Source organism: Epithele typhae (assembly GCF_022376455.1).
Source record: "Epithele typhae strain CBS 203.58 chromosome Unknown BXZ73scaffold_92, whole genome shotgun sequence".
Taxonomy (NCBI): domain Eukaryota; kingdom Fungi; phylum Basidiomycota; class Agaricomycetes; order Polyporales; family Epitheliaceae; genus Epithele; species Epithele typhae.
In genome coordinates this window covers 90,999-118,804 of record NW_025954283.1, presented here as the reverse complement: position 1 = coordinate 118,804, position 27,806 = coordinate 90,999, and the positions used below count along the sequence as shown (strand labels likewise).

Sequence of the window (27,806 nt, the reverse complement as noted above, 5' to 3'; positions counted from 1 at the left end):
TGCGTTCCCGACGCCCACCTACACATACTTCCTGTCGCCCCGTCGACAACCACAACAGGCCAACGACGTCCGCCCGGACGCCCTCCTCCTCCCGGTCCTTCACGTCGCCCCCTTCCTCCGCGCTGCCCTCCTCCGCCCATGTTGTCCACCTGCACCACCCACTTCTACGTCGCCCGCCTCTGCGTCGTCCTCCTCTTCCCTCCTCGCCTTCCTCCGCCCACGCCCGCTGCCTCCTTCGTGCCGCCCTCCTCTCCTGCACCCTCCGCGGCACCCTCCTCTGCGCCGCGCTCCTCCGCCCGCGTCACCGTCCTCGTTAGCACCGCGCTCCTCAGTCCCGCGCTCCTCCGCGTCACCCTCCTCCGCCCCCGCGCTGCTCTCCGCCTGTGTCGCCCGCTCTTCCCTCTCGCCCTGCTCTGCCCACGCCCGCCGCCTCCGTCGCACCGCCCGCTCATGTCGCCTGCCTCAGCCTCGGCTGACTTCGCGTGGCCCTTCATGCGGCCCTCCTTCGTACTGCCCTCCGCCCGCGCTGCCTTGCGCCGCCCGCCCATACCGCCTTCCTCCTCGCCCGCGCCTGCCGTCTCCTTCGAGCCGCCTACCTCCGCGTCGCCCTCCTCCGCGTTCGCGCCCCTCACCTCCGCCTCGCTTGCCTTTGCGTCGCCCGCCTCCGCGTCTCCCGCGTTCACATCGCCCACGTCGCCCTCCTCCTCCCCGTTGTCCCGACCCTCCGCCTCGTCCTCTACCCTGCTCCACATCACCCGCCTCTACGTCTGCCTCCGCGTTGTCGCGGGACGTGGTATTACTTACTAGTGCACCTATGTAGCACATGAGCCTCCCCTTGCCCCTGCCGGTATTTGTTTTTCTTGCCTCAGCTTGCTTGCCACCCTCTGCCTAGTGAAGCCTGAAAAATTTGATGTCACTAGCCCAGAGTCACTGTTCTGTGGCATTCAAACCGCCCAATTTGATTTGTGCCAAAGATGACCGATCAGCTTTAAATTGTTTTTGTGAGACGTTTTTAAGGGACCCAGAAGAAGATTTCTTTTCTAGTTCTCTGAAAATATTTTGAGACCCCAAAAATAGATTTTCTTTCCGAGTTCTTCAGAAAATGAGGTTTCTGTTTCTAGCAGCCCCAAAACCGATTTTTATTTTCCAGTTTTTTATGGGCACATTGTCTGGACTCTCCTGAGCAGAGCTGGTTTTGTAAAGAGCTAAATCTTTAGTGATCAGAGCAGGAGTGAATTGGCACTACTGACTGCCTGTTTGGCTGATCAGCTGACTAATCAGCTCATGGGGCACATTTCTTGAAAACTGCTTTCAAGAAAGAACCTCTTGAAAAACGCTTGGTGGGTTCATGTAAGCGAATTTCCTGAAAACTGAATCTCCCTCGTGTGAGCGAATCTCTTGAAAACCGAGTGTCTCTCGTATGAGCGCATTTCTTCCAAACTGAATGATCCTCGCATGAGCGAATCTTTTGAAAACCAAGTGCTGCTCACATGAGCGTATCACTTGGATACCGGCAGGCTCATGTGAGCGCATGTCTGGCGAACTGGTAGCCCATTCATATGAGCGGAGTTCTGGAAAACGGAGCACTGCTCATATGAGCGCATCTCTCACACACTGGTGGGTTCGTGTGAGCGCATTTCTCGCAAACTGACAGAAACTCCAACAAGCGCAATTCTCGATGACTGCCAAAATTTTCGCCACTCATTTAAACGTATGTTTCGCTCACAAAAACGCTCGCATGAGCCCATCTCTTATGAACAAGGGCCACTCATATGAGCGAATATTTCCCAAACCAGTCACAGTTCATGGGAGCGATTTTCTCTAGTACTCATCCACCTCAAATGAGTGATTCTCTCATGAACGGTCCCCTTTCAGTTGAGCGGTCCTGTTAACTAAGCAAGATTTCCCTAATATGAGCAGGACTTTCCTAAACTGACTGCCCTCACATGAGCGAGTGCCTTGTGAACAGACTGTTGCTCATACAAGCCTGTCTTTCATGCACATGGATGACCTCATGTGAGCATGACTCTTGTGAAATGATGGCTGTCACATGAGCCAAACACTCCTGAAACCACCTACCTCAATTGAACTGATATTATGAAGGAGCTGGAACAGTTTTTGGGGGGGCCTCATATGAGCGAGAGCACTGTCTACCACCATAAGCTCATATGAGCAGGTATATCGAGAACAGATGCTAGGCTCAATTGAGTGCAAATAAGCGGAATATTCGCATATTCCTGTGCCGCAAATAAGCGTATCGTGCGAATATATTATGGCACTGCACTGCAACAACAGCTCTTCAGCCATCGACACAGGTGCCATCCTCGCGCAGGCCAGAGCTCACAATGGTGATCAAGACAGTGCGAGTGACCCAGACGATGACAACGAAGATGACGGCGAACCAATCTCCGGCTGGGAGAACTCTGACGGTGAAGACGACGGCAACACACCAGACCCGGTGGCCAAAGCGGGCACAAATGTCCAGACAACAAAGCGCAAGGCTTCCGAAGAGTCTCAGACTGAGACGAAGAAGGCCAAGATCACGAATAAAACTCCGGTGCATCGTCCCGTATCGTCTCCCGCTCCGAAGACTCCCACCGCGAGCAAGGGGAAGAATTTCAAGGGAGCTATCGAATTCGACAATCTGGCCACCGCAGAGGAGAAGACTCACCAGGGAGAACTCAACCTCGCAGTCGAGAAGCTTCGTTTTGAGACTGAGAAGGCACGCATCAAAGGCGAGCTCAAGATTCTTGAGAAGAAGAACAACTTTCAACTCTGGGCGATGCATCTTCAAGCACGCACCCAGATCACCATTGCCCAGATCCAAGCCAACTCTTCTCATGTCAGCAACAACACACCCATGGTGAACGACTTTACAGCTGCAGGAATGTTCCCGACGAACAATCCTTTCATGTCCAACAACTTTTCGGCAGATCCTCTTCAGGTGGGAGCTGGGAGCATGTTGCAGTCAGGCTATGTAGAGCCTGGGCCCAGCGGGACGGTTGGTGGTGATATGGGCGACTTGGAGATTCAGGGGTGAACAGAGTAGAGCACATTGGGAGCTAGATAGTCGTGAATGAAATGTGTGTGTGCGCTCAGAGTGCGCGCGCGAGCTCTGTTACGTCTGTCACAACCTTGTCACGACAACACGCCTGGGAGCTTGGCGGCACCCTCACGCCCAACACCTCTTCTCTGTGTTGTTGTCACCAACCGCTCTCCCTCTGCCTCCCGTTCCACGGCTAGTGATTAATTTTGAGTCGACCCGGACCCGGACCTGCGAAACCCGGACCCGTGAGCTCACGGGTCCGGGTAAGCTCGGGTACGGCGCTTGAAACCGCGGGTCAGTCACGTGTGACAGCCAGAGTCGGCACTCGTGCACACAGCGTCGCGACTCGGACTCGCGTCTCCTCCCTTCCTCCCCGTTTCCGCCTCTGCCCCCCCGCTATCTGAGCCCTCGCCACCAAGCTCCTCCAGGAGCTCCTGTCCCCCGGCACCCTCCCCGTCAACTGCACTGAGGCAAAGAAGATCCAAGTTACGCGCGCGACGATGGCCGACTTTGAAGAGTACTGCGCCGTGCGCGCCACGCGCCCACCCGCGCACGGCGACTTGAACTGGCGCACAGCGCTCCCGGATCGCGCGCAGGACCGGGAGGAGGACCAGCGGGTGTGGAGCGACTGGCGGATGAGCCTGAGCGTATGGCAGGAGGAGGAGGAGGACTAGTGGATGGCATGCTTTGATTCCTGGGCTCGCGGCGTGCCCCTCGGTGGCCCCAAGTTCTCACCTGGCGGTCTGTCTGGGCCCTGGGCATCTCGTGAGTTTTCTCGCCTTCTGCGTCCCCTTTCGGCGCTCACGCGCATGCCCGGACGGTGTAGGGCCTGAACATTGGCGGGCGCGCCCTCACCATGCACTCGTAAGTGGTCGATGCACGGCTTGAGACCCGCCGTTCTCAGTCGCGACCCACGCTCTCCTGCTCTGGGAGCTGAGCAACGTGATAGACGAGAGCGCGCCGAACGCGTACTGGCCCCACTCCTTCCCGGACGCGTACGTCGTCCAGCACACAGGGAGCGCGCGCAGCCTGTCAGACAGGCGAGTGGAGATGGGGCTCGACCACACCGTCGCTATGCCATGGGTGTGTTTGCCCGTTCACTATGGTTGCATGCAGGAGAGCTGATAGAACTGTTGACAGTGCGCCAAGCACAACCTCACGGCGTTCAACGTGCGCACCCACGAGCTGCGTGACGTTGAGTCCTTCACAACACGCTGCAGTGCGCACTGCGCGCGGCATGTGCTCGCGACGTAGACCCGCCCGGAGTGGCTCAGCGTGGAGTTGAAGTAGTTGTCCGCCGATTGGCGTGCAGTGCAGGTGTGTCCACTCCATCATCCCGCTCTGAACGAGCCATACCTTAGCATCTCGTATCCTTGTTCTTCCCTCGTGCAAACCCGTTCGTGTGCCTTCTGGTGTTATACAACATGTAGTACCCTGGCTTCCCTTGCCGTCGGCCCGTCCCCTCCCCTTCTGCAGATGTGCACATACAAAAACTTACGGTGCTGCTCAGCCCGACGGACATCATGCTTCGCTACGGTAGATGACAGCCATATAATAATATCATGATTATTTGGACCTACTTGCAGTTCTCACCCTCCACGGCGCTGAGCTCGTTGCTCGAGACTGCGCTGCAGTCCACGCTTTAAGTGCTCCCGCCATGCCTTCCCAATCTGCAGCCTTCTCGCCGGGCCAGTTGTCCGGTTCTGAGATTGACCGACACCTGCCCCCAGAGGAGCCCCAATAATGTCCGTCAAGTCATCACCCTCCAGCCCTTCCCCGATAAATGGGTCATCCCCCACTGCATCTGCATCCACTCCGTTCATGCACCGCTCTTCCGCCTCATGCAGCATAGCAAACGAGTGAAGTACCACGCACGCAAGTATCCAGTACGTGGCAAACTTGTGGCTGCTCGCATCTGTGATGCGTACTCGAAGGCCCCGGAGCGATGAGAACCGACCCTTGAGAAAGCCAATTGCATGCTCCGACCGAATTCGAACCATAGAGAGGTGATTGTTGAATACTTCGTTCTCCCGGAACTCCCGTTCTGGCATCTTGTAAGGAGCGACAACCCAGTTGTCGATCTAGCGTCAGTGCAATGTCGATGTAATATCAGCCACATATTCAGTACTAGCCTGGAGAGCGGGAAGACGTACTGGGTATGCCGAATCAGCCCAGACCCACTCTCCCTTGTTGAGCACTGTGTCATGGTTTTGATAGAGGTGAGTCTTGCGCCAAGCAGATGCGTCGTGGGTGCTCCCGGTATAGCCATAGCCGACGTCGATGATACGCAGGTTGGGAAGAGATATAACCTAGAAAAGTATATATGAGAATCAATGATCGTGTAGATTAAGAGCCTGCTTACCTGAACGTTCAGGGAGTAGTTCTGTTTGCGGTCGAAGTACGACTCGCCGAACCAATACGGGCGCTCGTCAAGGGGGATCAGAGTGCCGTCGACAAGACACCACCCATCCCGCCAAGCCTTGCAGGAACGCTTCTCGACCCAGGTCTTCGCCTCTTCTCTCTCCTCTTCAGTCGGATAGCGGATGGCTTGAAGGCGAAAGCTTGGCCGAAGGATGGCAGACATGACTCGCCGTGTGATGATATCGACTGTACCCTTCCCACATCCGGCCCAGTTCGCAATCGCCTGAAGACCAGCTGCATTTCCGTAATGACCGAAGCGATAGAGAGCGATGGCGATCTGCTTGTCGACAGGCATTTGGGAATGGTGAGATTCGTTTTGGAAGATGGGATCATCTTGAATACGAGTGACCAGACGGTCGAAAGTAGAGGGGTTGATTCGCAAGGACTCGCGAAACTTATCGGGGCGCTCGTGTTTGAGGACATGAAGCAGATGAAGCATATAACTCGGCCCACGAGGAATAAGTTCTCTGGGGGCTTCGTAGCGTGTAGAGTACATGCTCCGGAGAGCCTGACGCACAAGCCGGCCGAAATTCCAATGTCGACGAGGATTGGACAGTACTTCACCGTCTAACACAACGTCTTCTAACCCCTCTCCTTCATTCGACCCAGTCTCCGAGCCGGATCGGGAGCTTGTATGACTGACGATGTCGGAAATGTAGTCGTTGTTGAGATCAAAGTCGAGGAGATCAAGTTGGAGATCTAGATCGTTGTGGAGGTCGAGGACTGGGGCGGGGACTTCAAATCCGTCACCGTGATCTTCTGCAGCAGGCCCATCTGAAGAACCGGTGTCGGAGCTTGACAAGGACGACAGGGACGATAGGGAGGAGAGTGAGGAGAGGCTGAGAGAGCGAGGGATTGTGATGGGGGGCCGATCTTGCCGACGTCGTTGGCGGGCTTTGTAGAACTTCACGGCGTCCTTGATGAGAGTGCGTGCACGGCGAGTGCGGTCGGTAAGGCGAGGCATATGGGAAGGTGTATATACTGAGCGGAAGCTGGACGTACTCCCGGAATGGATCGAAGCCCTGGGCACACATAACTTGTTATCTGATTATTCAGCTGCATATCTGAGGATGATACATTCACAGACAGAATCGAACCCGGGACTAAAATCGCGCGCGGAATCGTGTTTGCTATGGGGGTGGTCAGAATATGGGCTCAGGACGGGATCTGCGAGCGCGAAGGCTCGCGCGCGCGGTTTCAACCTTTGCGGCACAGCACACCTGCTGTGCCACGGCAGCCGTACATGGGGAACGACCACCCGACGGGGGGCGGCACAGCAGCTGAGTGTAAGTCTCACTGTGTGTACAGAGGATGCGCAAAGGTCGATGTACTGGACGACAGGGTGACTAATGTTCGAGCTAAATCGGAGGCGCTCAGTGTGAGTGGTCGGCACGCACCTGACTGCGGAATGTCCGCCACCGCCGCCGCCACCGTCACGGGCGTGCAGTTACTTACCGCCGGGACTAAAGCTTGCAGGGAGACTCCTCAAAGGTAGGGATCCGAGACCATGAACGCTGGCAAGACGCCGCCCTGAGCTAGCCGCGAGCCTGAGGGAGCACGAGATCATAATGTGAGGAATAAGTGCCAGAGCGGTGGAATAAGGAGCAGCGAACCTTTGGCAATCGATATGAGCTCCATAAGTGTTTGTTCCTCACGAGACTTGCTCTTGCTCATGTTCCGATAGAAGTTGAGCGTGGCTCATGCCCATGGGTGGCGGCACGTGACTGTGGGAAAGGTCTCACGCGAACTCCCATGAGACGGACGCGTAACTTCACTTCAACCAGATATGACGAGGAGCAACGCAGAAACACAATTCGACGGGGTGAGCATGGATTCATATCTGGATCAGGCCTCAGGACTTAATGCCTCACTTACTAGCGCACCGCCAGACTTCCCACTCCCCAAGATGTCGACCTCATGTTCGAAACTGTCGCCGTGTTCCGATTTTCAGCGTGAACCTGCCAGATCACGTTCTCAGACTTGCAGAAAGCCGCGGAATACCAGAAGATATCCGATGTCTTGGCCCGCAACAAAGGCATTTTACAAAGAGCTGGAACGCCCTGGTTGGAAGCAACCACGCCAAATGCCACAACCGCACAATGGCGCGTTCAGTGGCAAACCGTCGCTTGCCCGGTTAGGCCGCTATATGAACCCTTGCCGAACGGGTGCCCTCCATCCGCCAGACTTTGCAGACCCCCACATCTGCGCCCGCGCTCCCCGCGCCGGACAGGTCTGCGCTGCTCGCCCTCAAGACCCAACATCATCAACACGAAACCAGGTAATCTTTTCATCGCACCTCTCGTGAGTTCTCGCCCACCTCTCGCCGCTTCCCCGTCCGCCCTGAGCTAACCTGACACCGCGCGCAGACCACCATGGAAACTCTGCACTCACTCACCCGCACCATCTCCAGCATAGAATGGCGCCTCCCCTTCCCCTTCTCCAGGCGCCGCGCCCGGATGCCCGGCCACTACCCCGCTCGCACCACCCGCCGCGGCCCCGCCGCGCCATCGCCATCCGGTTCGCCTTCCGACACCCAACCACCCGAGTCCCCGCCCTCGCCCTCGATCGACCAAGACCCCCCGCACCTCTCCGCGACGCAGGTCGCCCACCGGCGCCGTCTCGCCGCCGCCCTCGAGGCGATCGACTGGCGCTCGCGCCGGCCCCCGCGCGGCCGCGAGGACGTGCAGCGGCGGCGGGACATGCGGCAGCTCCTGCGCGCGGTGCGCGCGCTCGACGCGGAGCGCTACGTGCTCGAGCTGTACCACTGGCAGGCCGCGCGCGTCGAGGCCGCGGGGCGGCTTGCGCCTGCGCGCCGGGCGGCGCGGGAGGAACGCGTGAAGCGAAATGAGGAGGAGGAGCGCGAGAGGCGGAGGGAGGAGGAGGAGGAGCGCGAAACGCGGCTAGCGGAGGAGGCGGCAGAGCAGAAGAGGCGCGAGGAGGAGGAGAGGGTGCGCGAGGAAGAGCGCGAGCGTGCGCGTTTGAAGGAAGAGCGAAGGCTTCGCGAGGCTGCGGAGGAGGCAAGGCGCCAGCGCGAAGCGGTCGCGGCCGCTGCCCGCGCACAGGCCGAGGCGTGCCGTCGCGCAGAAGAGGCTGCTGCACGTCGCCGTGCTCAAGAAGCCGCGGCTCGTCGTCGCGCGGAAGAGGAGGCCCGAGCGCGTCGCGCTCGTGACGAGGCGGCAGCCGCGCGTGCCCACGCCCAGGCCGACTCGGAGATGGAACGCCTCCAGCTCGAGCACGACCAAGTCGTGCGCACAAACGGCGCGCTCATCGACGCGTGCGCGGTGGGCGACGCCGCGGTGTGCCTCGTGCGGCGGTACGAGGAGTGCTGGGGCGCGCTGCGCGCGGTGGAGGGCGGGATCGCGTACGCGCACTTCCCGTTCCCGGTCTTCTTCCCGGCCCATCTGCCCCCGGCGCCGATGCACATCACGTACGAGCGCGTGTTCGCGTTCGTGGTCGGCGCTGCGCGGGACGCGGTCGACCGGGAGCAGGGCAAGGCTCGGTCGAAGCGGGCGCGGGTCATGGCGGAGATCAAGCGGTGGCACCCGGACAAGTTCGCGACGGAGGTGGTGCCGCGGGTGAACGAGGGCGACCGGGGGATGCTGAAGGAGGCGGCGAAGGCGGTGGTGCGGTGCCTCAACGACATGAAGGACGACCCGCGTGTTCTGCGGGGATGAAGGCTCGTGTGTAAACATATGTTCGACTAGTCCGGTATGTATCCAAGTTTGTATTATCTTCGTGTCTCCTGTGTCAAATAGCGACCATCTATGCAAACCCTTTTCTTACTTGTGAACCCCAGCCAAAGAACATGATTGGGGCTCAAGTCAGCGGGTTAACCGGGTCGTCTGACACTGCCCACCATGGGCGCTTGCCGGCGCTCCCTCTTTGCGAAATCAGGTACGTCCCCACTCTGAGTGGTCGCAGTGGGCAAAGGTCTAATTTCTGGATAAGTATCCGACTCCGTCTTTGCTATCCGGATAGCCCGATGTTTATCCATACATTTATCCTGAAGCAGGGAAATCGCTGAGTTGTCCTGCACCAGTTTAGGCAAGTGCATCCAGATGACCTTTTCGCTCAAGTCACTCAGAGATGATCACCATGACATAGTAGCTCTGAATCGCGTTTCTCTGGATACTGGCCAGTGCGGCTTCTTCGCACCGGCATCCCGGTTCTTATTCCCTCGACGATGAGCCACTCGGACCTTGTATGCATGGTGGCCTGCAACGACAATGAGCCACTCTGCGGCAGTGGCACCGCAACACGACGCATCCGCCTGGTGACGCTATGCCACAACGGTGACGCTTCCTTGACAGCGTCCCGCGCATATAAAGCCCGCAGCCAGTGTGCGAAACTGTGTCGACCGTCCTGTCCATGAACTTCTACCACTCCTGCCAGTACGGAGTGAAGCCTATCGCGCCTGGAAGCAATCACTTGTGAGCACACGTCTCTGACACTCGTTGTTTGTGAAGGTGGCTGATGATGGAGTGGATAGGCTCACGTGTGCCGCTTTGAGTATTGCAGCGATCGACGTTCATATGGAGCAGGTTCGTGCCAGGAACGCTGGGGAGCAGGAGGTCTATGATTTGTGAGTACCGTGCGCCTCGCTCGCGATCGCCACTCATCCGGATGTACAGCGACGCCGAGCTTCGAGCAGCGTACGACATGTTCTGTGCCCTAGACGACCCTACGCCACCCAAGGCAATCAAGAAGACAGCGAGCAATGACGGGCGTCCTGGCGCAGCGGCCTCCTCCTCACGCCACTCTGAGACGAAGGTGACGCCCACAGGCTCTAGGAGGCCGTCCGAAACTGCGGAGGGACACGACCCACTGCAACCTACCTCCTCCATCTTTGCTCTCAACAGGTCCGACGTGCCTTGCGTCTCGTCTCCCTACCACCACCCTGAAGCCCAACCATCGGGTCCATCCTACCGCACCAATACCGCTAGTAACACTAAGCCCCAGTCAACCTTCGGCGCTCCAAACCTGGCACCACCACCCACCCCTGTCGCGTCCCAAGGCCAGCCCCAGACACAAAGACTGGTTCAAACCGAGGCCTCCGCGGCCCCGAAGAACAGACAGGGCCGTTCCGCACTCACCGCCGCGTCGGAGCGCGCACTGTAACGCGCGGCAGCGGAGCAGACGCGCCAGATAATCACCGGTGGGGCGCGCAGCTTCTTGGCCCGCCGCGAGATGACTGCGACCATGTGAAGATGCCGCGCGCATTGGTCAGGTCAAGTACTTGGACCGTAATTTCCACACAGGACTTACATCGTGCTTCTCGCTTTCGGGCGAGTCGGCCATGAAGCCACTATGTCTCTTTTGTGCCATCATGCTTCTGGAGGAAATGCCTACCCTCGTTGTATCTCATCTCTTGCTTACCATCTACATCCCACGGTGTATCAACAATTACGTGCTCATATCCGACTCCGAAGCAAATTGGGTGTGCATAGACCTGCTCGAGCCGTGCGAAATATCACCGCCCATCCTCATGGCAAGTGAGCTATCAGTCCCAATGGAACGAAAATTGAGCACCTGTCGCCGTTGCTTACGAGGCGGAGAAGAAGTGGATCCACACTCACGGCGGCCATCACTCTCATAAGGTAAAAGCGCCAAGTAGCCGAGGTCCCAGGTTTCGAACGAAGGTCCTGTATTTGATGTCTTCTGTGATTTTTTCACGCCAGACTGAGCTAGAACTTCTCCGAAACGGGAGAAGGCGTAAGCACAACGGGTTTGTGGCGTCAGCGTAGACCTTTAAGGGGACACGCGTGCCCACCTCTTCTCCACCTCTTCCTCCTCACGGCGATGGACACCATGAGCAGCGCGACCGGCCTCCACATCCTGCACGACACCGGTGCGCCCGCAGGGAGCAACGACTACACCACGCTTGTCCTCCTTCACGGATACATCTGGCACAGCGGTCAGTCTTCGTCCTCGTTACCTCTGCGCCAACTTCACTCACCTGTCCGTCCACGCTACCCACAGAGATCTTCAGGCCCCTCCTTCCCCTCGCCCGAACGCACAATGCCCGCATCCTCTGCGTCAACCGTCGCGGCTACCCCGGCGCGCGCCCCTACACCCCCGCGGAGCGCGCACCGCTCGAACACCCGCCCGGGCCTGGCGCACCCTTGGCGGAGGTCGCGGCGTTCCGCGCGCGCGTCGCGGCGTTCTACCGCGAGCGCGGGCGGGAGCTGCATGCGCTCCTGCTCGAGCTCGCGCAGGGGGGCCTGCCGAAGGCGGACCGCGGGCGGAACCGCGGCGGGATCGTCGTGCTCGGGTGGTCGTTCGGGACGACGTGGATGCACGCGATGCTCGCGGACGTCGCGGCGTTCGACGCGGAGGCTGGGTCGGAGATCGACTTGGGCGACTACGTGCGCCGGGTGGTGCTGTACGGTGAGCGTCGACGTTCTTGCGTGCTTCGAGAGCGTGGTGCTGACGGCCGACGGGCGCGGCAGAACCGCTCGTCGCGCTCGCGGGCTACCCGCCTCCGCGGGACGCGTACAACCCGTTCGCGGACCCGGCGGTGGTGATCGAAGAGCAGCAGGAGCTGCTGATGAACTGGATTAGCGGGTACTTTCTCCACGGCCCCGACTTCTCGGATATCGACACCCTGGAGCGCCGCCAGCACCTACCCGTGCCGCGACCGACGTTGACGACGATGAGCGTGGAGACGGTGGGTGATGTGACGCACGCCCCGGCTGGGAGCCCGGGGGGCGCGGACCACACGATCCTGCAGGCTGGGCTCATGGCGAACGTGTATCCCAAGCTGAGGGAGCGGATGCTACGGCTTCCGGCGGAGAAGAGGGAGGATGGGAAGATGTGGGAGCACGTCGAGGTGCGGGTGGTTTGGGGCGATATGTCGATCTGGGAGTCTCCGGGCGCGGTGATGTATTTCAAGAAGGAGCTGGAGGACGCGAAGAAACGGGGCATCCGCATGCGCAGCGTGACATTTGCCCGGGTCCGGGGGGCGAACCACCTTGTGAGTCTTAGGGGACTTTGGCTCGCTGTAAGCTGACCAGTATGCGGTCCAGGCGCATTGGGACTTTCCAGAGAAGACGCTGCGTGCGATCCTGGGGACGTCTGCGGAGACTGAGCTAGAGTAATATGCACACTGTCAGTCAAGTATCGGGAAAACATTTTGTTCCGCGTACCGTCCCAGTATCATACGGCGCCTGTCTTCACCAAGCAAAAGAGAGTCTCATACACACACGCGTGGTTTCTAAAACCAATGAACGGCCGCCTGTTGCATATCGTACACAAAACAGTCAAAGCACATGGTAGGAGTCCATCACTCGTCGTCGACACGCTCACCCGGTTGATCCACTCCTCGCGCGTCCCTCTGCAAATCCTCCTCCTCCAACGCCATCGTATCTTCCGGCTCTTCCGGCTCTCCTTCGTCCTCATCTTCCTCCATATCCTCGTCTTCCTCGTCCTCGTCCTCCTGGTCTTGGTCGGCCATCTCTTGGTCCTCGTCAACGGCTCCGTCGCCACCCGCTGGTGGACCACGAGATGCGGAAGCGGAGGCAGCGCCGCCAGGGATGACGATAGTCGGTGTACCACCAGGCGTGTCTTGTTCCGACGAGGCGGCTTTGGCTTTGCCCTTCCCTTTGGATGAGGTGGAAGCGGTCTCGGACGTGTCCTTGGCTTTGCCCTTCCCGCCTTTCCGTTTGTCCGACTTCTGGACCTCGCGGTAGACTGCCGACGCCGTGTTGGGGAATGCAGCACGCTGAAGAGAATGACGGACGTACCTTGGAGCTCCCCTGAGATGGTCTTCGCGATGTCTGCGAACTCCGCCTGCTCCAACGCCCTTAGCACGTCCGACGCTGAGATGCTCTTGTGTTGCTTTTGGCTTGCGACCTCGTGGGCACTGGAGAGGCGGTCGGTTAGAAGCTGCATGGCAGCCGGAGGAGCATTTCGGGCTTACTTTGCGGCTGTGGGGGACATGAGACGGTTTCAACGCGAATTGTGTGGACAGAACGTACCTAGATAGTTAATGAAGACGGTGGAAGCTTTCAGGATGGCGAGGATGACCTCCTTTGAGAACTTGGTGTTGTCCGGGACCTGACGAGATGATTAGTTGACGATACAGAGGATGAGACGCGAAAAACGCGTCAAAGCCCGTGCGCGCACCTGCGACGCACGAGCGAGCTTCACGATGAGGCTGCGGGGGAGCTCGAAGCTGTCGATGCCTTCCGAACTTGCGTCTTGCTGGGCTTGTGCAATAGCCGCGCCGGTTACTGGTTCTTTGGCTTTGGGCATGTTGCAGAAGGGATCGTAAACTTCGATGCCGGTGAGAAGGTGATGGTGGTCGAGGAGTACGTTCGCGGGGGCGCGACCGGCCGCGCGCGGCCACAGCGCACCGCGCGAGCGCGCCTGTGGACACGTCTCTCACTTTCCTCCCTCTCTCTATCTCCGCCGTTGTCGAGCGCGGTGCCTAAAACACGCCCCCAGGTGCGCGCGGTCTCGCACGTCTCTGCATTGCGAGGGTTCACTGACGCGCAGCGCAGATGCTTGCATAAACTCCGTTCACTACTCCTCCTTCATGGTCTCCTCTAAAGGACTCTCCCTTCTCGCCTGGGTCTTCTTCGTCCACCTCGCCGGGATCTACCTATACACGCGCGGCTTCCTTCTCACCCGACTGTCTCTCTCCGACGCCACCTCCTGCGACGATGGCTCCTGCATACTCGCGCCTTCGCACCAGCGCGCAGTGGTGCTCATCATCGACGCCCTCCGCTTCGACTTCCTGAGCCCACACCCACCCGAACCCCCTTCGCCCTTCCACCATCATGTCCTCACCATCCCGCAAGAACTTACTGCGAAGGCCCCGCTGCAGTCTTTCCTCTTCGAGATGTTCTCGGACCCTCCCACCACGACGCTGCAACGCCTCAAAGGGATCACGACCGGGTCTCTGCCCACAATCATGGAGATGGGGTCCAACTTTGGAGGGTCGTCAATAACGGAGGACTCGTTTATTGGGCAGCTTCGGGCTGCAGGGAAGAAAGTGAGTGTTTCTCGGTCTACCCCTTCATTCGTCCACAGTCGAAGTCTCGCCTTCTCTCATCACTCTGCGGGGTTATTGTGGATTTGACCGGTCTCACTCATTCAAGCCTTCTAGATTGCGTTCATGGGCGACGACACTTGGACCACCGTCTTCCCGGACTCCTTCGAGCCCAACATGACCTTCCCTTACGACTCCTTCAACGTCGAAGACTTGCATACCGTAGACGAAGGCGTCATCCAGCACCTCTTTCCCCTCCTCCAGGACAAGAGCAAGCCATGGGACGTCATCATCGGTCATTTCCTCGGCGTCGACCACGTCGGGCATCGTCTGGGACCGGACCATCCGACGATGAAGACGAAGCTGAAGCAGATGGACGACGTCATGCGCCGCGTGGTCGACCTTCTCGACGACGACACCCTGCTCATTCTCATGGGTGACCACGGCATGGACCGCAAGGGCGACCACGGAGGCGACGGAGACCACGAAACCTCGGCCGCGCTGTGGGTGTACAGCAAGAGACCTCAGCTGATACACCCGAAGGCCAACATCCCGGATTTCCTGCTCACGACGCGTTTCTTCCCGAACGCCCCCGTGGAGGCCCGGCATATACAGCAGATCGACCTCGCTGCGTCTCTGTCGTTGGCGCTAGGGCTCCCCGTGCCCTTCAACAACCTCGGGACCGTGATCCCGGAGATGTTCTGGTCGGACAAGAACGGCGATCGATTCACGCGCGCATTGTCAATCAACACCGCCCAGATCCGACGCTACCTGGACACCTACCGCAAGAGCCCCTCGGGATCCGAGCTCGACAGTGCATGGGATGATCTCGAGCGGATGTGGGGCCCCGTCGACCCCACGCATTTGGAGTCCTCAACAGTGGACCGGGAGAACCTGTGGCTCGCCGCGAAGGTCTACACTCGATCCGTCCTCGCCGCCTGCCGGATGCTGTGGGCGCAGTTCGACATTGCGCTCATCGACCTGGGCCTCTGTCTCATGGTCACAGGGACGGTTGCATCAGCGTTCTTGTATCTTAAGCTTGGGGCGTTGGGTGACGACTGGGAGACGTGGGCCTCCAATGTTACACGGTCTTTTGTCTCGAGCATGGTTGGAGGAGGCCTCCTCGGCTTTGTGGCTTGGGTTACGATCTCCCGATACGTCAAAGGGGTCGGCGTCGTCGAGGGCCCACTGTTTGGAGCGGCATTCGCCTCTTCCCTCGTGGTTATCTTTTCCGCGCCACCCTCGCTGTCCGGCATATCATTCGCCTCGCTGTCGGCCCTCCCTCTCCCTCTCGTCCTACACGCCGCAGCATTCGCCTCAAACTCCTTCATCGTTTGGGAAGACCGTATCGTCACATACCTGCTCATCTCCTCCATCGTCCCCGCCATTCTCACCGGCTTCACTGCGCCAACATCCCGCCTGCGGTACCGCATCCTTGGGTTCTCAGCACTGTTCGCTCTTTGCGTTCGCGCCATGGCAGCAAGTACGGTCTGCCGGGAGGAGCAGCAACCTTTCTGCCATGTTACGTTCTTCGCGTCCTCTTCCCTCCCATCACCGCCCCTCATGGTCCTCGTCCTCGCCATTCCGGTAGCCATCGGCCTGCCTTGGATCACCCGCCGGTTCCTCCAGATATCCAAGTCCGACCGTGGTATTGCCGCGATCCTCCTCCCTTGGGCGATGCCGTCGGCCCTCCTTCTCGGGAGCTCTTTCTGGATCATCGAGTACATCGATTCGGCCAACCTCCTGGGGCCGGAGTGGGAAGGGACTCTCCGTCTCACGCGAACGCTTTGCGCGCGCGTCGCGATGGGCGGGGTACTTTTCTTCGGCTACGCGCTTTGGTATCTCGTACCGATGTGTGTCCAGATATCTTCTCAACCGAAGCCGGGTCCCACTCCGAAGAAAGAAGTCACCGTCGTCGGGTTCGGGAACGCCTACGGAGCGCCGTACATCGTCTTCTGGCTCCTCTTCCTCGCCCTCCTCTACCCCTCGGCACAGCTCACGGGCCAGATCACCCTCGCGCTCGCCGCCGTCGCGGTGCTCGCCTACCTCGAGGTCGTTGACAGCGTCCGCGACGTCCGCGGGATCGACGCGCTCTTCGCCTCCGGCAACCCCTCCGCGATCCTGCAGGCCGACGAGCTCAGCGCGCCCGCGCAGCCGCTGCGCTTCGCGGAGGTGCAGCCGCTCGCGCTGCTCGCCGTGCACGCGTTCTTCGCGACCGGCCACCAGGCCGCGGTGCCCTCGATCCAGTGGAAGGCCGCGTTCGTGCTCACGCCGACGCTCGTCTACCCGTTCTCGCCCGCGCTCGTCGCCCTGAACACGCTCGGGCCGACCGCGCTCGTCGCGCTCGCGGCCCCGGCGCTCGCGCTGTGGTACGTCGAGCCGCGGCCGCTGCCGCTCGCGGGCGCGCGGGCGCGGGCGGGCGTCGTGCGCGCGGGGCTCGCGATGATGCTCTACCACGCGGGGCTGCTGCTCGGCGCGGCGGCGTGCGCGACGTGGCTGCGGCGGCACCTGATGGTGTGGAAGATCTTCGCGCCGCGGTGCATGCTCGCGGTGATCATGCTGCTTGCGGTCGACGTCGCTGTGCTGTTTGGCGTCGGGGTGGGTGCGGGGCGGGTGGTGGAGCGGGTGTCGAGGATGTTTGCGGGGTTACCGAAGGAGAAGACCGCGTAGCGTCAGGTGTAGACAGTTCATGTGGGATGTGTTTGTGAATAAATCGGACAATGGTGTTGTAACTGTTGCGGTCTTATAACACGTGCACCAAGTCAGTGGATGCGAAGGTCGTGGGCGGCGAGACATCTCTTGGTGATGAATTTCTGTGCACGAGTATTAATACTCAATCCTCTATTTTTGCCAACTCATGAGATCGGACTTTAACGACTCGATGATGGTACGGAATGAAAACTACATGGATTGAATGCACTGTACAGTGGTGCGCACATAAGACATGCTACCGCCTACGGCATACACGACACAGTCGTTCGACTCATAATGTCATGGCTGAGCAACGACGACACCCTTCAATACATCCTCCTCCCTACGGTCACTCACCGGCCACGCCTCTCGAAATACAGTGACGTAGCGACGGAATACGTCCACAACTCCCCTGTGATCGTCAAGCTGAGAGGCCAAGACGCGGTCGTCCTCATATGCCGTGCTGAAAAGCCATTCTAGGCCGCCGGCTTGCTAATTAAGGTGTGTCACTTGTGACACTCACTGGATGGTAAACCGAAACCACGCACCCATACTCCAATGATCCTCAGGCACTGAAACTCGTCTCGCAAAGACCTTTTTCACCTCTTCGACAACCTCGGATGCTTTATGGGTAGGGAACATGTTATCGAAAGTGTCGATTCCTTTCCTAGTCAGGTATACTATAGGAGTAATGACAGTCGGTATAAGCTTCGTCTCTCTCCTGCACGTTTCCATATGACAGATTGTCCAGAGAGATGGTGTGCGTGATGATTGAGGGGGTGATAGGGAGGATAGACGGGAGAGCTTCCTTCGGCCTAAGATGTGGTGATGGTTTGGGACGAAAGCATGAGAGCGCCGGTCTCCAACACCACCGTCCAACCTCGTCGACTGAGCACGCCGCTGGGATAGTGCGGAGACGAGTGGGGCTGTGGCGTGCGCCGGGCACATGTGTTGGCCGCGACGTGGAGCGAAAGGCTGAACCAGGTTATGCGAGCCGGGTAGCTCAGCGACACTTGTGACTTCACATCAAGCCCGCGGCAGCTCCAGTATCTCCCACGTACGCTCTATCAACTCTCCAGCGTCGAGCCCGCTCCTGTGCGTTGGGTCGTTCGCCGGCCGGGCATTCATCATCCCGTCCCATGTGAAGCCCGGGATCTCCTTGAACACCCACTGCTTCCCCTGCCCAGGGATCATCATTCCGCCCACCAGCAGCCCCCGTGCCGGGTCCTCCGGCGGCCTGACGACGAGCGGGGCCTCGCCGGTACACTTCATGCCCCACATGAACACGTCGTTCACGTCGCTCAGCACCGCGAGCTCGTCCGCCGTCGGCCGGTGCCGCTGGCGCGCGCGCAGGCGGTATATCGGGTACGCGCGGACGATGGCGACGCCGAGGCGGGGGGCAAAGAACTGCACGGGGAAGAAGCCGAGTACGGAAGGGGCACGATGCGGGGTGCGCGCGACCAGGGTCGCCTCCTGCGTGAAGCGGACGCTCTGGAAGCGCTGCTGCTGGTCTGTGGTCCAGACGGGGGTGTCGTTTTCGGGGACTGGGACGCCGTGGACGAGCACCCGGCGGGTGGCGAGCTGGAATGTGGAGGATGGACTGGAGGTATGTGATGCGCCGATGTGGTCGAGGTCGTATACGAGGTAGCTGGCGGATTGGATGACCATGCGGGCGTCGACCGAGTCTCGGTCGTAGGAGGGGTCCTCCAGCACTTCCACGTCACATGCTACGAGATGGACGGTGGTGTTGACGAGAAGCGCAATCGCGTGGTCGTGCATGTCTACCCAGTCACGCATGGACGCTGCCACCGCTGCGTGGCTGTTGTAGCTCAATGGCAGTTGGACAAAGAGTGGTCTTTTGTCGTTTTTCCTGCGAAGACACATGTCCCTGTCTGGGTTGAGTGTGCAGAAAGTGGCGAGATGTGTGAATGAACTTACTTGTGCAAGGGCCAGTCAGTCTTCTGGCAGCTAATGCCGCAGTATTTTGGCACACCGCATGCACTGCATTGCTTCAGATCGCGGCAAGAGCCGCAGTGGTTGCACCGACGACGAGGAGCGACTTCATCCATCGCCAAGATCTCCCAGTTCCGCCCAACGACGGCTGCAAGGAACGGGTGTGGATACAAGTCCTGCTTGGCGGGATGAGTCTGCATGGTGTTGGAGATGAGGGGCGTGGACAAAGGGCGGCTTGGGGAGCAACTCGTAATCGCCAAATCGGCAAGTGCGATTGAATGCATCGTGATGCGCGCCTGTGGAGACGCGCCTGGGCGGCAAGGACGCGTGGCGCGCATCCCTCCGTCCTTCCTCCTCCTCCACCACCTCCCTGCTCTGCCCCCACAGCCTGGACTCCTCGCCGCATTCGCCCTGTATTCTGGGTTCGCTACCAGCAGCCTCCGCGGCCTTGTTTTTGCAACGGCTCACGATCGCTACGCAACGCGTATCCTTCATCATTCATGCGATGGGCCTGCCTGTGGCCAGTGGTGAGCGTCGACGTGCTCAGGCCCGGCCTCGATGAGTCGATGTACCACAACGGCGGACGACGACAGTCCTCACAAAGCGGCCATTTCCGTTTCTAGATGCACCGTACTAGCGCCGTGACGACTTGCCCCAAACCCGGCCGCTCAACAACTTAGGACAATGACGAGTGTCGGGACGGGTCACAGAACAAACGGCCACAGGTTCGTGAGTCATGTCTTTCTCGTTTATTCAGTAACTAGCTGATCATAGTGCTGTTTAAGATAGCTACACACGACGTTCTCTGTCGACGTTCTTGCACCACGAGGCACGTCCAATTCGTGACGGGAGCGGAGAGTCATGACTGCTCCATTCGAATTCCGTGTACAGTACGAATGGATCCCTCGTGAATCGAAGCAGTCTGCGGTTTTCCCCTTACGTAAATCTGGGCCTTTTGTGTGTATCATGACCGGACGAATGACTGACCAATCACTAGTACTTACAGTGCGCACGCAAGGATAGATTCGATCTCCACTCCCTAGATTCGGTCTCCACTCCCTAGATCAGGGTCTGTGGCACAAAGAATAGCTGGGGCATCACGAGTTCCTAGGACAGTGACGTTGTCAGCTATTACAACAAACGATGCCTCCGTACTCTATGTGGGTGCATACGTTCCAGTGGCGTGCGATTGTGCTGATAACAACGCCTTCTTGAGGCATAATTGACTGGATGTCCTTCCCCTGACGACATGCTCTCTCAAGTCCTGCCGCATCAGGGTAATCGGATGTTCTCGGTCAGGCAGGTGGTCCTTTAGCTCCCGCACACGCGGCCCTCAACCCAGCTTGCCCCTTTCTCGTTCTCGTGTCGTTGGCCTAACACTGCCCCAAGACCTACTTATATAAAATGTGCCAGTACAGACGCGTAAACCTCGGATCCACCACCAGATTGCACCGAACTCCTCGAACTCCTCCATGGTATACAAGATGTCCTCTCCGCATACCACGACTCCACCGAGAATCTACAGTCCTACTCGGTAAGTACCGCTCCACTGTTTCTTCGCATTTGTTGAAATGTACTTCCGCCAGCACAATTTCCGGCACCCCAGGCTCTCCGCACGCGGGCGCGGGGGTAATGGAAATATTTGATGCAGAGTCGTTCCGCCTCTCAGGCCTCGGGTCTCCTCTTACACCTCCGCCGGAACAGTATATGCTGGACTCCTTCGAAGATTCTTGCAAGAACAGAAGAACTCCGGAAGCAGAACCGAGAAAGAGGCCCATGAGCGGCGGCGACGGCGACGAGGAAGTGGCGACGGCAGTCGTCGGTCGTCGTCCCAAGCGCGCGCGACGTGTGCCACCCAATGTTCTAGAGCCATCCAGTTCGGTGGCGGCATCAACACCGCCCCGTCGTCAATCGGCCATTGAGGCAAGAGAGAAGATCAGGAAGACGATGGGGAAAGCGTCGCCGAAGACCCCAAAGGACGCGAAGGCCAAGGTCATCCCTTGGGCTCCCAAGAAGACGTCTTCGGGCGCGAAGGATCGTCGAACGCCCTACTCTCCGACCCCTCACTCCTCAGGTTTGCGACGCTCTAGAAGGATACACAGCCCCAAAAGTTGAGTGATGAGGGAGCGTGTTTGCCCCACCTCCGAGGCCTGGTGGCTCGTCAGCAGCGTAAGGGTTCGTGCATTCTGTACGCCATTAGAGAGCACGATGGACATGGACTCAGTGTGGCAGAATTTGGGTAGCGTTGAAGCAATCAAACTGGCTCATGATTATGATTGATATTGCTAGCGAGGTGAAGGGCATCGAGGAATGCGCGTCGTCCAGAGCCAGAGTACCTCCAAGGGCTGGGCCCTGAACTGTGCACTTCTGCCCGCCACTTCACTTGTGCGGGTTCTTGCTGTGCCCAGATGCCTGAACTGAATCTCATGTATCTCTTCTGCCATGGGAACGAGGTATGGCTTGCTCCTGATGCGTCTTCTGCTGCGCCGAGTACAACGCTACCACGATATGCTATCTCAGGATAGTCAGGGAGATATTTTACCAGTCGATATCATGAAAAACCCTGCTACTCTATCCCTCCGCCCTCGTGCTCAATCGGCACCGACACCCCCACCTCAGTGGGCGGCGCCGTGGACGACGTCTCCACCACTTCCGGCAGCCCAGCCGCGCGCCACGCCGCGTACCCTCCAATGATGTCCGTCGCGTTCAATAGCCCGATGTCGTGCAGCGCCGCCGCCGCCAGGCTGCTCGTGAACCCCTCCTGGCACATCACGATCACCTTCAAGTCGAACCGGTCCGCGATCGTCAGCCGCGCCGCGCACCGCGGGTCGAACCGCCACTCGAGCACGTTGCGCTCGATGGCGAGCGCGCCCTCGATCCAGCCCTCCTTCGCACGCTGCGCCTCGGGCCGGATGTCGACGAGCACGACCGGGTAGAGCGGCACGGACTGCTGCAGCTCCGCGAGCGCGTCCGCGGGCGGCAGGCGCTGCAGGCGCGCGCGCGCGTCCGCGAGCACGCGCGCGATCGAGCGCGACCCGGGCGGGGCCATGAACGGCTCGAGGGGGGCGCGCGCCGCCTTGCGCACCGCGTCGCGCAGCGCGGCCTCGTCGTCGCCGCCGCCGGCGATGGGGGAGTCGGGGGCGAGCGCGCCGAGGTCGCGGATGAGCGCGCCCCAGCGGCCGTGGCGCGCGTCGGCGCGCGCAACGCGCGAGAGCAGCTTCGCGTGGAGGAGGGTCCCGCAGCGGTCGGCGAGCTCGGCGCTGGAGGAGCAGACGAGCAGCGGGCTCAGCGTGCCGGGGGGGCCAGTCGAGGGCTGGGCGAGGATGAAGAGGTAGCGCCCCGTTGAGACGCCAGAGAGTGCGCTCGGGGATACGCTCGGACGGTCCCCGGGGGTGGGGCGTGGAAAAGCATCGCACGGCGCATGTGCGAGGCGATCGTCTTGAGAAATTGCTCGCCGGCGTGGTGTGGTAGAGTGAAGATGACGCCGCACTTGGTGCCGTCGACGACCTCGGCGTTACGTAGGGCGCGGATGACGATTGTCTGCGCTGCTTGATCACGCACTGCGTCGAGCGAAACGGGGCTTCCAGGAGCAGAGGTGGATAGTGGAGAGTGTGTGTGCCGGTAGGGTCCTGCGGAGAAGGAAGAGATTGAAGCGGAGGTCGGGGAGCGCGACGTGCTGGGACTGGGGCTGCGCGAGGTGGTGGCACTCCGCGAGCGGGACTGAGAGTGGTAAGAGGGAATCAAAGCATGTTCGAATGAAGATCGTCTTGGGATGACTTGGCCGTAAGTGCTGGTCGAGCGAGACGTGTACGTGCCAGATAGCGGTCGCTGGTCCTGCTCATACGACATGGCTGGTGAATCTACGAAAAGCCTTGTCAGAGTCTTTACGGCCAGGATTTACTTTTGATTAATCAGTACCTTGTTGAGGTGAGCGTTGTAGAAAGAACCTCAACATCAGTCGCCAAATGGCTTACGTGTGCCTGATAAGAGGCGTCTAAATGATTACGTTAGCGTTGCTTCCAAGTCGATTGAGTACTACTTACTTGCAAGTTTCTAGCTGAACATGTCACTTTGTTAGCGCAGGATCGCTACCTTGAGGTTTTGCGACATAACGAGCTTAGCTTCTGAGTACGAGCGTACAAAATTGACGCAACGCTGTGCGTTCAACAAAGCCCTTACCGTTCAAGTACCAGTACTCAAGTACTCAAGCCGGGCTTTATGGGGTAAACCTGGGCAGACATGCTATCTCTTGAAAGAGATGAGTCGGCGGGCTCAAGAGCAGGATTTTGGAAGTTGGTAGTGCGAGAGAAAGCAGCAAGGACAGCGGCCGGACCGCCGCGGGGCCGTAGTCGGATCACTGGTCGGAGAGCGGCCCGGATACTGCACGCGGCAAACCCAACCACGATGCGCTAGACGCGCACACGGCTCTCTCTCTTCCCGCCACACGCGGCCAAAAGTCCCACTGCTCCCCAAATAAGGTACGTCGAGGACTCACTGTGACTCCTCATGAGCCTCATGTATACAACGCAGCCCTCTCGTGACTGTTCAGTTCTGCCGACTACCCTCCGTGCGCATAAAGTATCCCGACAGCGCTCCTCCCACCGTTAGTCCCCTCTATCATGCCTCCACATACTATGGGATCACTGATCCCCAAATCGTCCCCCTCATTCCAACAACGGGTCTCTTCACGACACTCCACTCGTCATGGCTCTCCTCCAGATTCTTCCGAACAGCTACGAGCGGAACTCGAGCGAGACGACCTGGTGGCTGACGGCATGGACACCGCCATCTGCATGCCCACTTCTCAGTTCAAGTCCTCCTACCTCACTCCCCCGAGTGGCGTGGGCGGCAAGTTCTCCAGCGTATTCCCCGACGCGCAGGTGACACTAATCCACCAGGAGTTCAAGAAACCCTTCGAGAACGGCAAGAAGCCCCTCGAGAAGGATTTATACGAAGCTTGGGTGAGTCTCGTAGCATGTTCCTGCTTCTGCCCTCTCACACCCGATGAAGAGCGCAGCCGATAAAATCAAGCCTTTGCTGCCGAACCACTTCTTTCACGTCTCCCCGGACAAACCCGACCTCCACAGTAGTCGTCAAGACAAGCCCGATGCCAGCTTCATTCCCACCGACGAAGCTCTCCCCGCTCACGACCCCGGCCGCGCTAATTTCAGGCTGCTCAACATCTCCGTCGAATTCAAGCGAGGATCCCCGGGGGCGGATCCCTTTGACGACAGCGACGATCCGGACCACGAGAAGCTTAGCTCGGACCGCCTCGCTGTACGCGGTCAGCTCATGGCCTATACTCTCAGAGTGTTCAGGCTTCAGTTTCGCGAGGCGCACTTCCAGCTCTTCGTCAACGGCCGCCAATTCCGCTTCCTCCGCTGGGACAAGTCTGGTGTCGTCGTCACCGATCCCGAGGATTACGTGACCTTGGAAGGCACGCGGAAACTTCTACGCATGCTCTACGACTTCTCTTGCCTCGATCGCAAGGGCCAAGGATACGACACCACTGTCAAGCTACTGCCGTCGACTAGCTCCGGGTGGCAACAACTGGAACTCATCAAGAGGAGCCACCCCTTCGACGTCGAGGCGTATCCCGACGCTCCCGTGCCCCAGACGCCCCTTCCTCCCTGTCTCTCCCTTCCTTGGTCCGCAGTCCCGCAGTCTCTCCTGTTCAAAAGGAATTTCTTGAGGGCGGACCCTCTGAAAGCCGCGTCACCCAAAGCGGTCCAGATATTGGCTCTGGCCCGCGACGGCGACCGGGTCAGCACCGACTCGGAGTACTACGAGCCGACGTACGAGTACATCCGCTCGAAGTTCGCCGAGACGCTAGGCGACGGCGCTCTGCGGTACGTCATGCACATCGGCAAGAGGCTGTTCCTCGTCGGCGATCCAGTCTTCCACGCGTTTGGCGTCGTTGGGCGCGGGACGAAGGGCTTCTTCGCGCTCGACTGGCTCACGCAGCGGATCGTCTTCGTCAAGGACACCTGGCAGCCGTTCTACTCGGGGCTCGAGAGCGAAGGGGCCGTGCTCAAGCGGCTGAACGAGAAGAACGTGCGGTTCGTGCCGACGCACATCTGCCACGAGGACTACGTCGACCAGGAGACGGAGACGTCGAACTACGGCCCCACGGGATCGAAGAGGGTGGACTTTTCGCTCCGCCTCGCGAAGACCCAGAACGCCGTCGCGTCGTCTTCGACCCCTGCCGCAGCCGCTGCGACGCCCGGTGCGGCTCGCGCCACGCGCAGCGGGGCTAAGCGGACCCGCGGCGACGTAGCCCAAGGCAAGCAGGGTGCGAAGCTGCGTCATTTCCGGCACCACCGGCTCGCCGTCTTTGAGGTCTGTCTGCCGTCGACCGCGTTCAAGGACGGACGGATGTGGACGCTGATAGTCTTCGCTGCGCTTTGTGGTGAGTTCTTGGCCCATACCGTGTTCGACAAACCGTGTCTCATCCGCCGCTGCCGCCACATAGCGCATAGGGATGCAGTCAAACTGTGCGAGATCGTGCATCGGGACGTCAGCGTCGGGAACATTCTCGTGTGCCCCCAAGTCTCAGGGAACCGCCTCGAGTGGGAGGGGAAGCTGAGCGATTGGGAGCTGTGCAAGACGAACGTCCCCACAGTCCCTGCTCGTCAGCCTATACGCACGGTACGCATCTGTTGACCGTTGTTTTTATGAACGCACGCTGATATGACGTCCTCAGGGCACGTATCAATTCCAGCCAATAATATGTCTCAAGGATCCCGAGACGGTCGTTGGCGTAGCCGAAGAATTGGAGTCCTTCTTCTACGTTTTCCTTTACAACGCGGTCTGCCTTCTCGACCACAACCTCCCTGACGTGCACGAGTTCGTCAGCAAGTTCTTTGACGACAACTCAGCCCGCGTACCGATGTTGAAGATGTCGGCGATGGACCCACAAGGCGTAATCCGCGATTCAAACCGCGTCGAGCTAGAGTTCGAAGCGAGCGGTGGTGCCACCGCGCACCCCATCAACAGCCTCATCGACGAGCTCCTGCAGTTATTTCAAGCGCGCTATCAAGTGCTCAAATACGACGACGACCTGCGCGCCTATCGGAAGAAGCTCTCCGCCCTTCAGTCGCAGCAAGAGCCCCTCGCGAACGATGCCAAAACGAACTCTGATGATGTCGAGCTCGTCAACTCGGATACTACTGATGAGCCGGATGCCGCTGCGAAGCCCCCTCCAAGCCAGGTCAGAATCCTGGCCGACGAACTCGCTGTCGTCCCTCGCCCGACGAGGGTGCCCAGAGCCAAGGAGCCGAAGCCCCCCGGTCAGGACGTGTCCGATCTAGCCGCGCGGCTCGACGACCACGCGTACGTCATCGGCCTCTTCAAGGGGTACCTCTTGCAGAACAACTGGCCCGCGAAAGATCGGCTCCCGGAGAGCGCGCTCAGGGGGTACGTGTCGCCGCGGTACGTACCGCCGACGGCGAAGAAGATGAGGTCGGAGGCCCTCCCTCCCTTGCGCTCGTGGTCGATGCAGTACTCTGGGAGTGGTCGGAGCGGCTCGGCAGGCGGAGATACCCAGGAAAGGACTGCGAAGAGGCAGAGGCTTATGGGTGATGTTCCCGACGACAAACGTTGATTCCTACGCCCTCCGCTTTTGTCTACATTCACAACCCCTGTATTTAACGGTTTACTCCAACCAACGCCACGGTCCCCCTTGGACGATTCGTTACGTTACCCGCTGTGCACCACTCTACTTCCCCTCCCCGTCACGCCGCTGGCAACCACGGCGCGTTCACCTTCGAATCCGCCCCGGCAGCGACGACGAGACCGCGCTGCGCGATGTGGTGCGCCTCCCTCGCGCCGTTTATGGCCCCGCCTAAGTAGTTATCGCCGCTCGGTCGCGCGCGCGCTCGCGGACGCGCTCACCGAGCTCCAGCAGCCCGTTCCAAGGCTCTGCGGCGCAGCGTGCAGAGAAGAGGCACGCTCAATTTTGATGTCAACGTGCTCGAGCGGTTCGTCCCGGGCGCGCGGGCGCGACTCGACCACACCTTTTGTCAATGAGTAGTGATTCAAATACATTTGCCAGGAAGCTACCACATAGTGGGGCCAGCAAGAAATACCACAGTCCCGCGACATCGCGGAGGCAGAGGTGGTGGAGGGCGACGTGGAGGGCCGGACACGGCGGAGGAAGCGCAGGGCGACGTGCGTGGAGGCGGGTGACGCGGAGGGCTCGCGGGAGGAGGCGAAGGCGGCGGAGGCGGAGGTGGAGGCAGAGGTGGGCGACGCGGAGGGCGACGCGGGCGGATGAGAGCGACGCGGGTGTGGGTAGGCGGCGCGGGCGCGGAGGAGGCGGGCAGGGAGGCGAGGTGAAGGCGGGCGACGCAGCGATGCAGGCGCGGAGGCGGGTGAGGAGGGAGGCGACGTCGCGGAGGCAGGGCGGTAGGTCTAATGGGTGAGGCAGAAAGGGAGAGGAGGAGGTTGGAGCGGACTCACCAAAACAAGATCGCGGTACATCGCCGTGGCCCCCGTCTTCTAATATTCATGCTGAGAACGTCCGGATAGACGTCCTCGAGCGGTGCGGATGTGGTGAGCACGGCCGGGCAGGTCTGAGGTGGGCGAAGATCGAGGTGGAGATGGAGGGAAGTGCGCATGACAAAAGGTGTGGTCGAGTCGCGCCCGCGCGCCTGGGACGAACCGCTCGAGCACCTTGAGATCAAAATTGAGCGTGCCCTCTTC

At 59.7% G+C, this 27,806-nt stretch overlaps 10 protein-coding genes across 10 annotated transcripts; 6 read left to right on the top strand and 4 right to left on the bottom strand.

Annotated features, from left to right (window-relative positions):
- Positions 1-138: 138 nt before the first annotated feature.
- On the top strand, positions 139-4,300 carry BXZ73DRAFT_106843 (uncharacterized protein; the record flags this gene model as incomplete). The annotated part of the gene is made up of 7 exons (XM_048016742.1): positions 139-793; positions 2,304-2,944; positions 3,466-3,719; positions 3,775-3,811; positions 3,873-3,910; positions 3,985-4,129; positions 4,187-4,300. The coding sequence occupies 7 exons, from the start codon at positions 139-141 to the stop codon at positions 4,298-4,300; spliced, it is 1,884 nt and encodes a 627-aa protein (XP_047872358.1).
- A 1,108-nt stretch (positions 4,301-5,408) lies between these two features.
- Positions 5,409-5,963, bottom strand: BXZ73DRAFT_55313 (uncharacterized protein; the record flags this gene model as incomplete). The annotated part of the gene is made up of 1 exon (XM_048021321.1): positions 5,409-5,963. A coding segment is annotated over one exon (555 nt), but the record flags the coding sequence as incomplete, so codon positions are not given.
- Positions 5,964-8,679: 2,716 nt separating this feature from the next.
- On the top strand, positions 8,680-9,141 carry BXZ73DRAFT_55360 (uncharacterized protein; the record flags this gene model as incomplete). Its single annotated transcript, XM_048021331.1, has 1 exon — positions 8,680-9,141. The coding sequence occupies one exon, from the start codon at positions 8,680-8,682 to the stop codon at positions 9,139-9,141; it is 462 nt and encodes a 153-aa protein (XP_047872356.1).
- Positions 9,142-9,835: 694 nt separating this feature from the next.
- On the top strand, positions 9,836-10,585 carry BXZ73DRAFT_106840 (uncharacterized protein; the record flags this gene model as incomplete). The annotated part of the gene is made up of 3 exons (XM_048016741.1): positions 9,836-9,897; positions 9,957-10,049; positions 10,099-10,585. The coding sequence occupies 3 exons, from the start codon at positions 9,836-9,838 to the stop codon at positions 10,583-10,585; spliced, it is 642 nt and encodes a 213-aa protein (XP_047872355.1).
- A 690-nt stretch (positions 10,586-11,275) lies between these two features.
- BXZ73DRAFT_55335 (Alpha/Beta hydrolase protein) lies at positions 11,276-12,564 on the top strand (the record flags this gene model as incomplete). Its single annotated transcript, XM_048021327.1, has 4 exons — positions 11,276-11,381; positions 11,447-11,854; positions 11,917-12,440; positions 12,493-12,564. The coding sequence occupies 4 exons, from the start codon at positions 11,276-11,278 to the stop codon at positions 12,562-12,564; spliced, it is 1,110 nt and encodes a 369-aa protein (XP_047872354.1).
- Positions 12,565-12,749: 185 nt separating this feature from the next.
- Positions 12,750-13,720, bottom strand: BXZ73DRAFT_81841 (histone-fold-containing protein; the record flags this gene model as incomplete). The annotated part of the gene is made up of 5 exons (XM_048023588.1): positions 12,750-13,156; positions 13,210-13,328; positions 13,386-13,392; positions 13,444-13,522; positions 13,592-13,720. The coding sequence occupies 5 exons, from the start codon at positions 13,718-13,720 to the stop codon at positions 12,750-12,752; spliced, it is 741 nt and encodes a 246-aa protein (XP_047872353.1).
- Positions 13,721-14,003: 283 nt separating this feature from the next.
- Positions 14,004-17,129, top strand: BXZ73DRAFT_55334 (uncharacterized protein; the record flags this gene model as incomplete). The annotated part of the gene is made up of 2 exons (XM_048021326.1): positions 14,004-14,462; positions 14,577-17,129. 2 exons carry the CDS (start codon positions 14,004-14,006, stop codon positions 17,127-17,129), a joined length of 3,012 nt encoding a protein of 1,003 aa, XP_047872352.1.
- Positions 17,130-17,965: 836 nt separating this feature from the next.
- Positions 17,966-18,947, bottom strand: BXZ73DRAFT_106836 (uncharacterized protein; the record flags this gene model as incomplete). Its single annotated transcript, XM_048016740.1, has 2 exons — positions 17,966-18,162; positions 18,212-18,947. 2 exons carry the CDS (start codon positions 18,945-18,947, stop codon positions 17,966-17,968), a joined length of 933 nt encoding a protein of 310 aa, XP_047872351.1.
- A 2,722-nt stretch (positions 18,948-21,669) lies between these two features.
- BXZ73DRAFT_55357 (Rhodanese-like protein) lies at positions 21,670-22,952 on the bottom strand (the record flags this gene model as incomplete). Its single annotated transcript, XM_048021330.1, has 3 exons — positions 21,670-22,387; positions 22,453-22,663; positions 22,787-22,952. The coding sequence occupies 3 exons, from the start codon at positions 22,950-22,952 to the stop codon at positions 21,670-21,672; spliced, it is 1,095 nt and encodes a 364-aa protein (XP_047872350.1).
- A 770-nt stretch (positions 22,953-23,722) lies between these two features.
- Positions 23,723-26,950, top strand: BXZ73DRAFT_106834 (uncharacterized protein; the record flags this gene model as incomplete). The annotated part of the gene is made up of 5 exons (XM_048016739.1): positions 23,723-24,064; positions 24,114-25,512; positions 25,576-25,751; positions 25,807-26,519; positions 26,887-26,950. The coding sequence occupies 5 exons, from the start codon at positions 23,723-23,725 to the stop codon at positions 26,948-26,950; spliced, it is 2,694 nt and encodes an 897-aa protein (XP_047872349.1).
- Between the last annotated feature and the right edge of the window lie 856 nt (positions 26,951-27,806).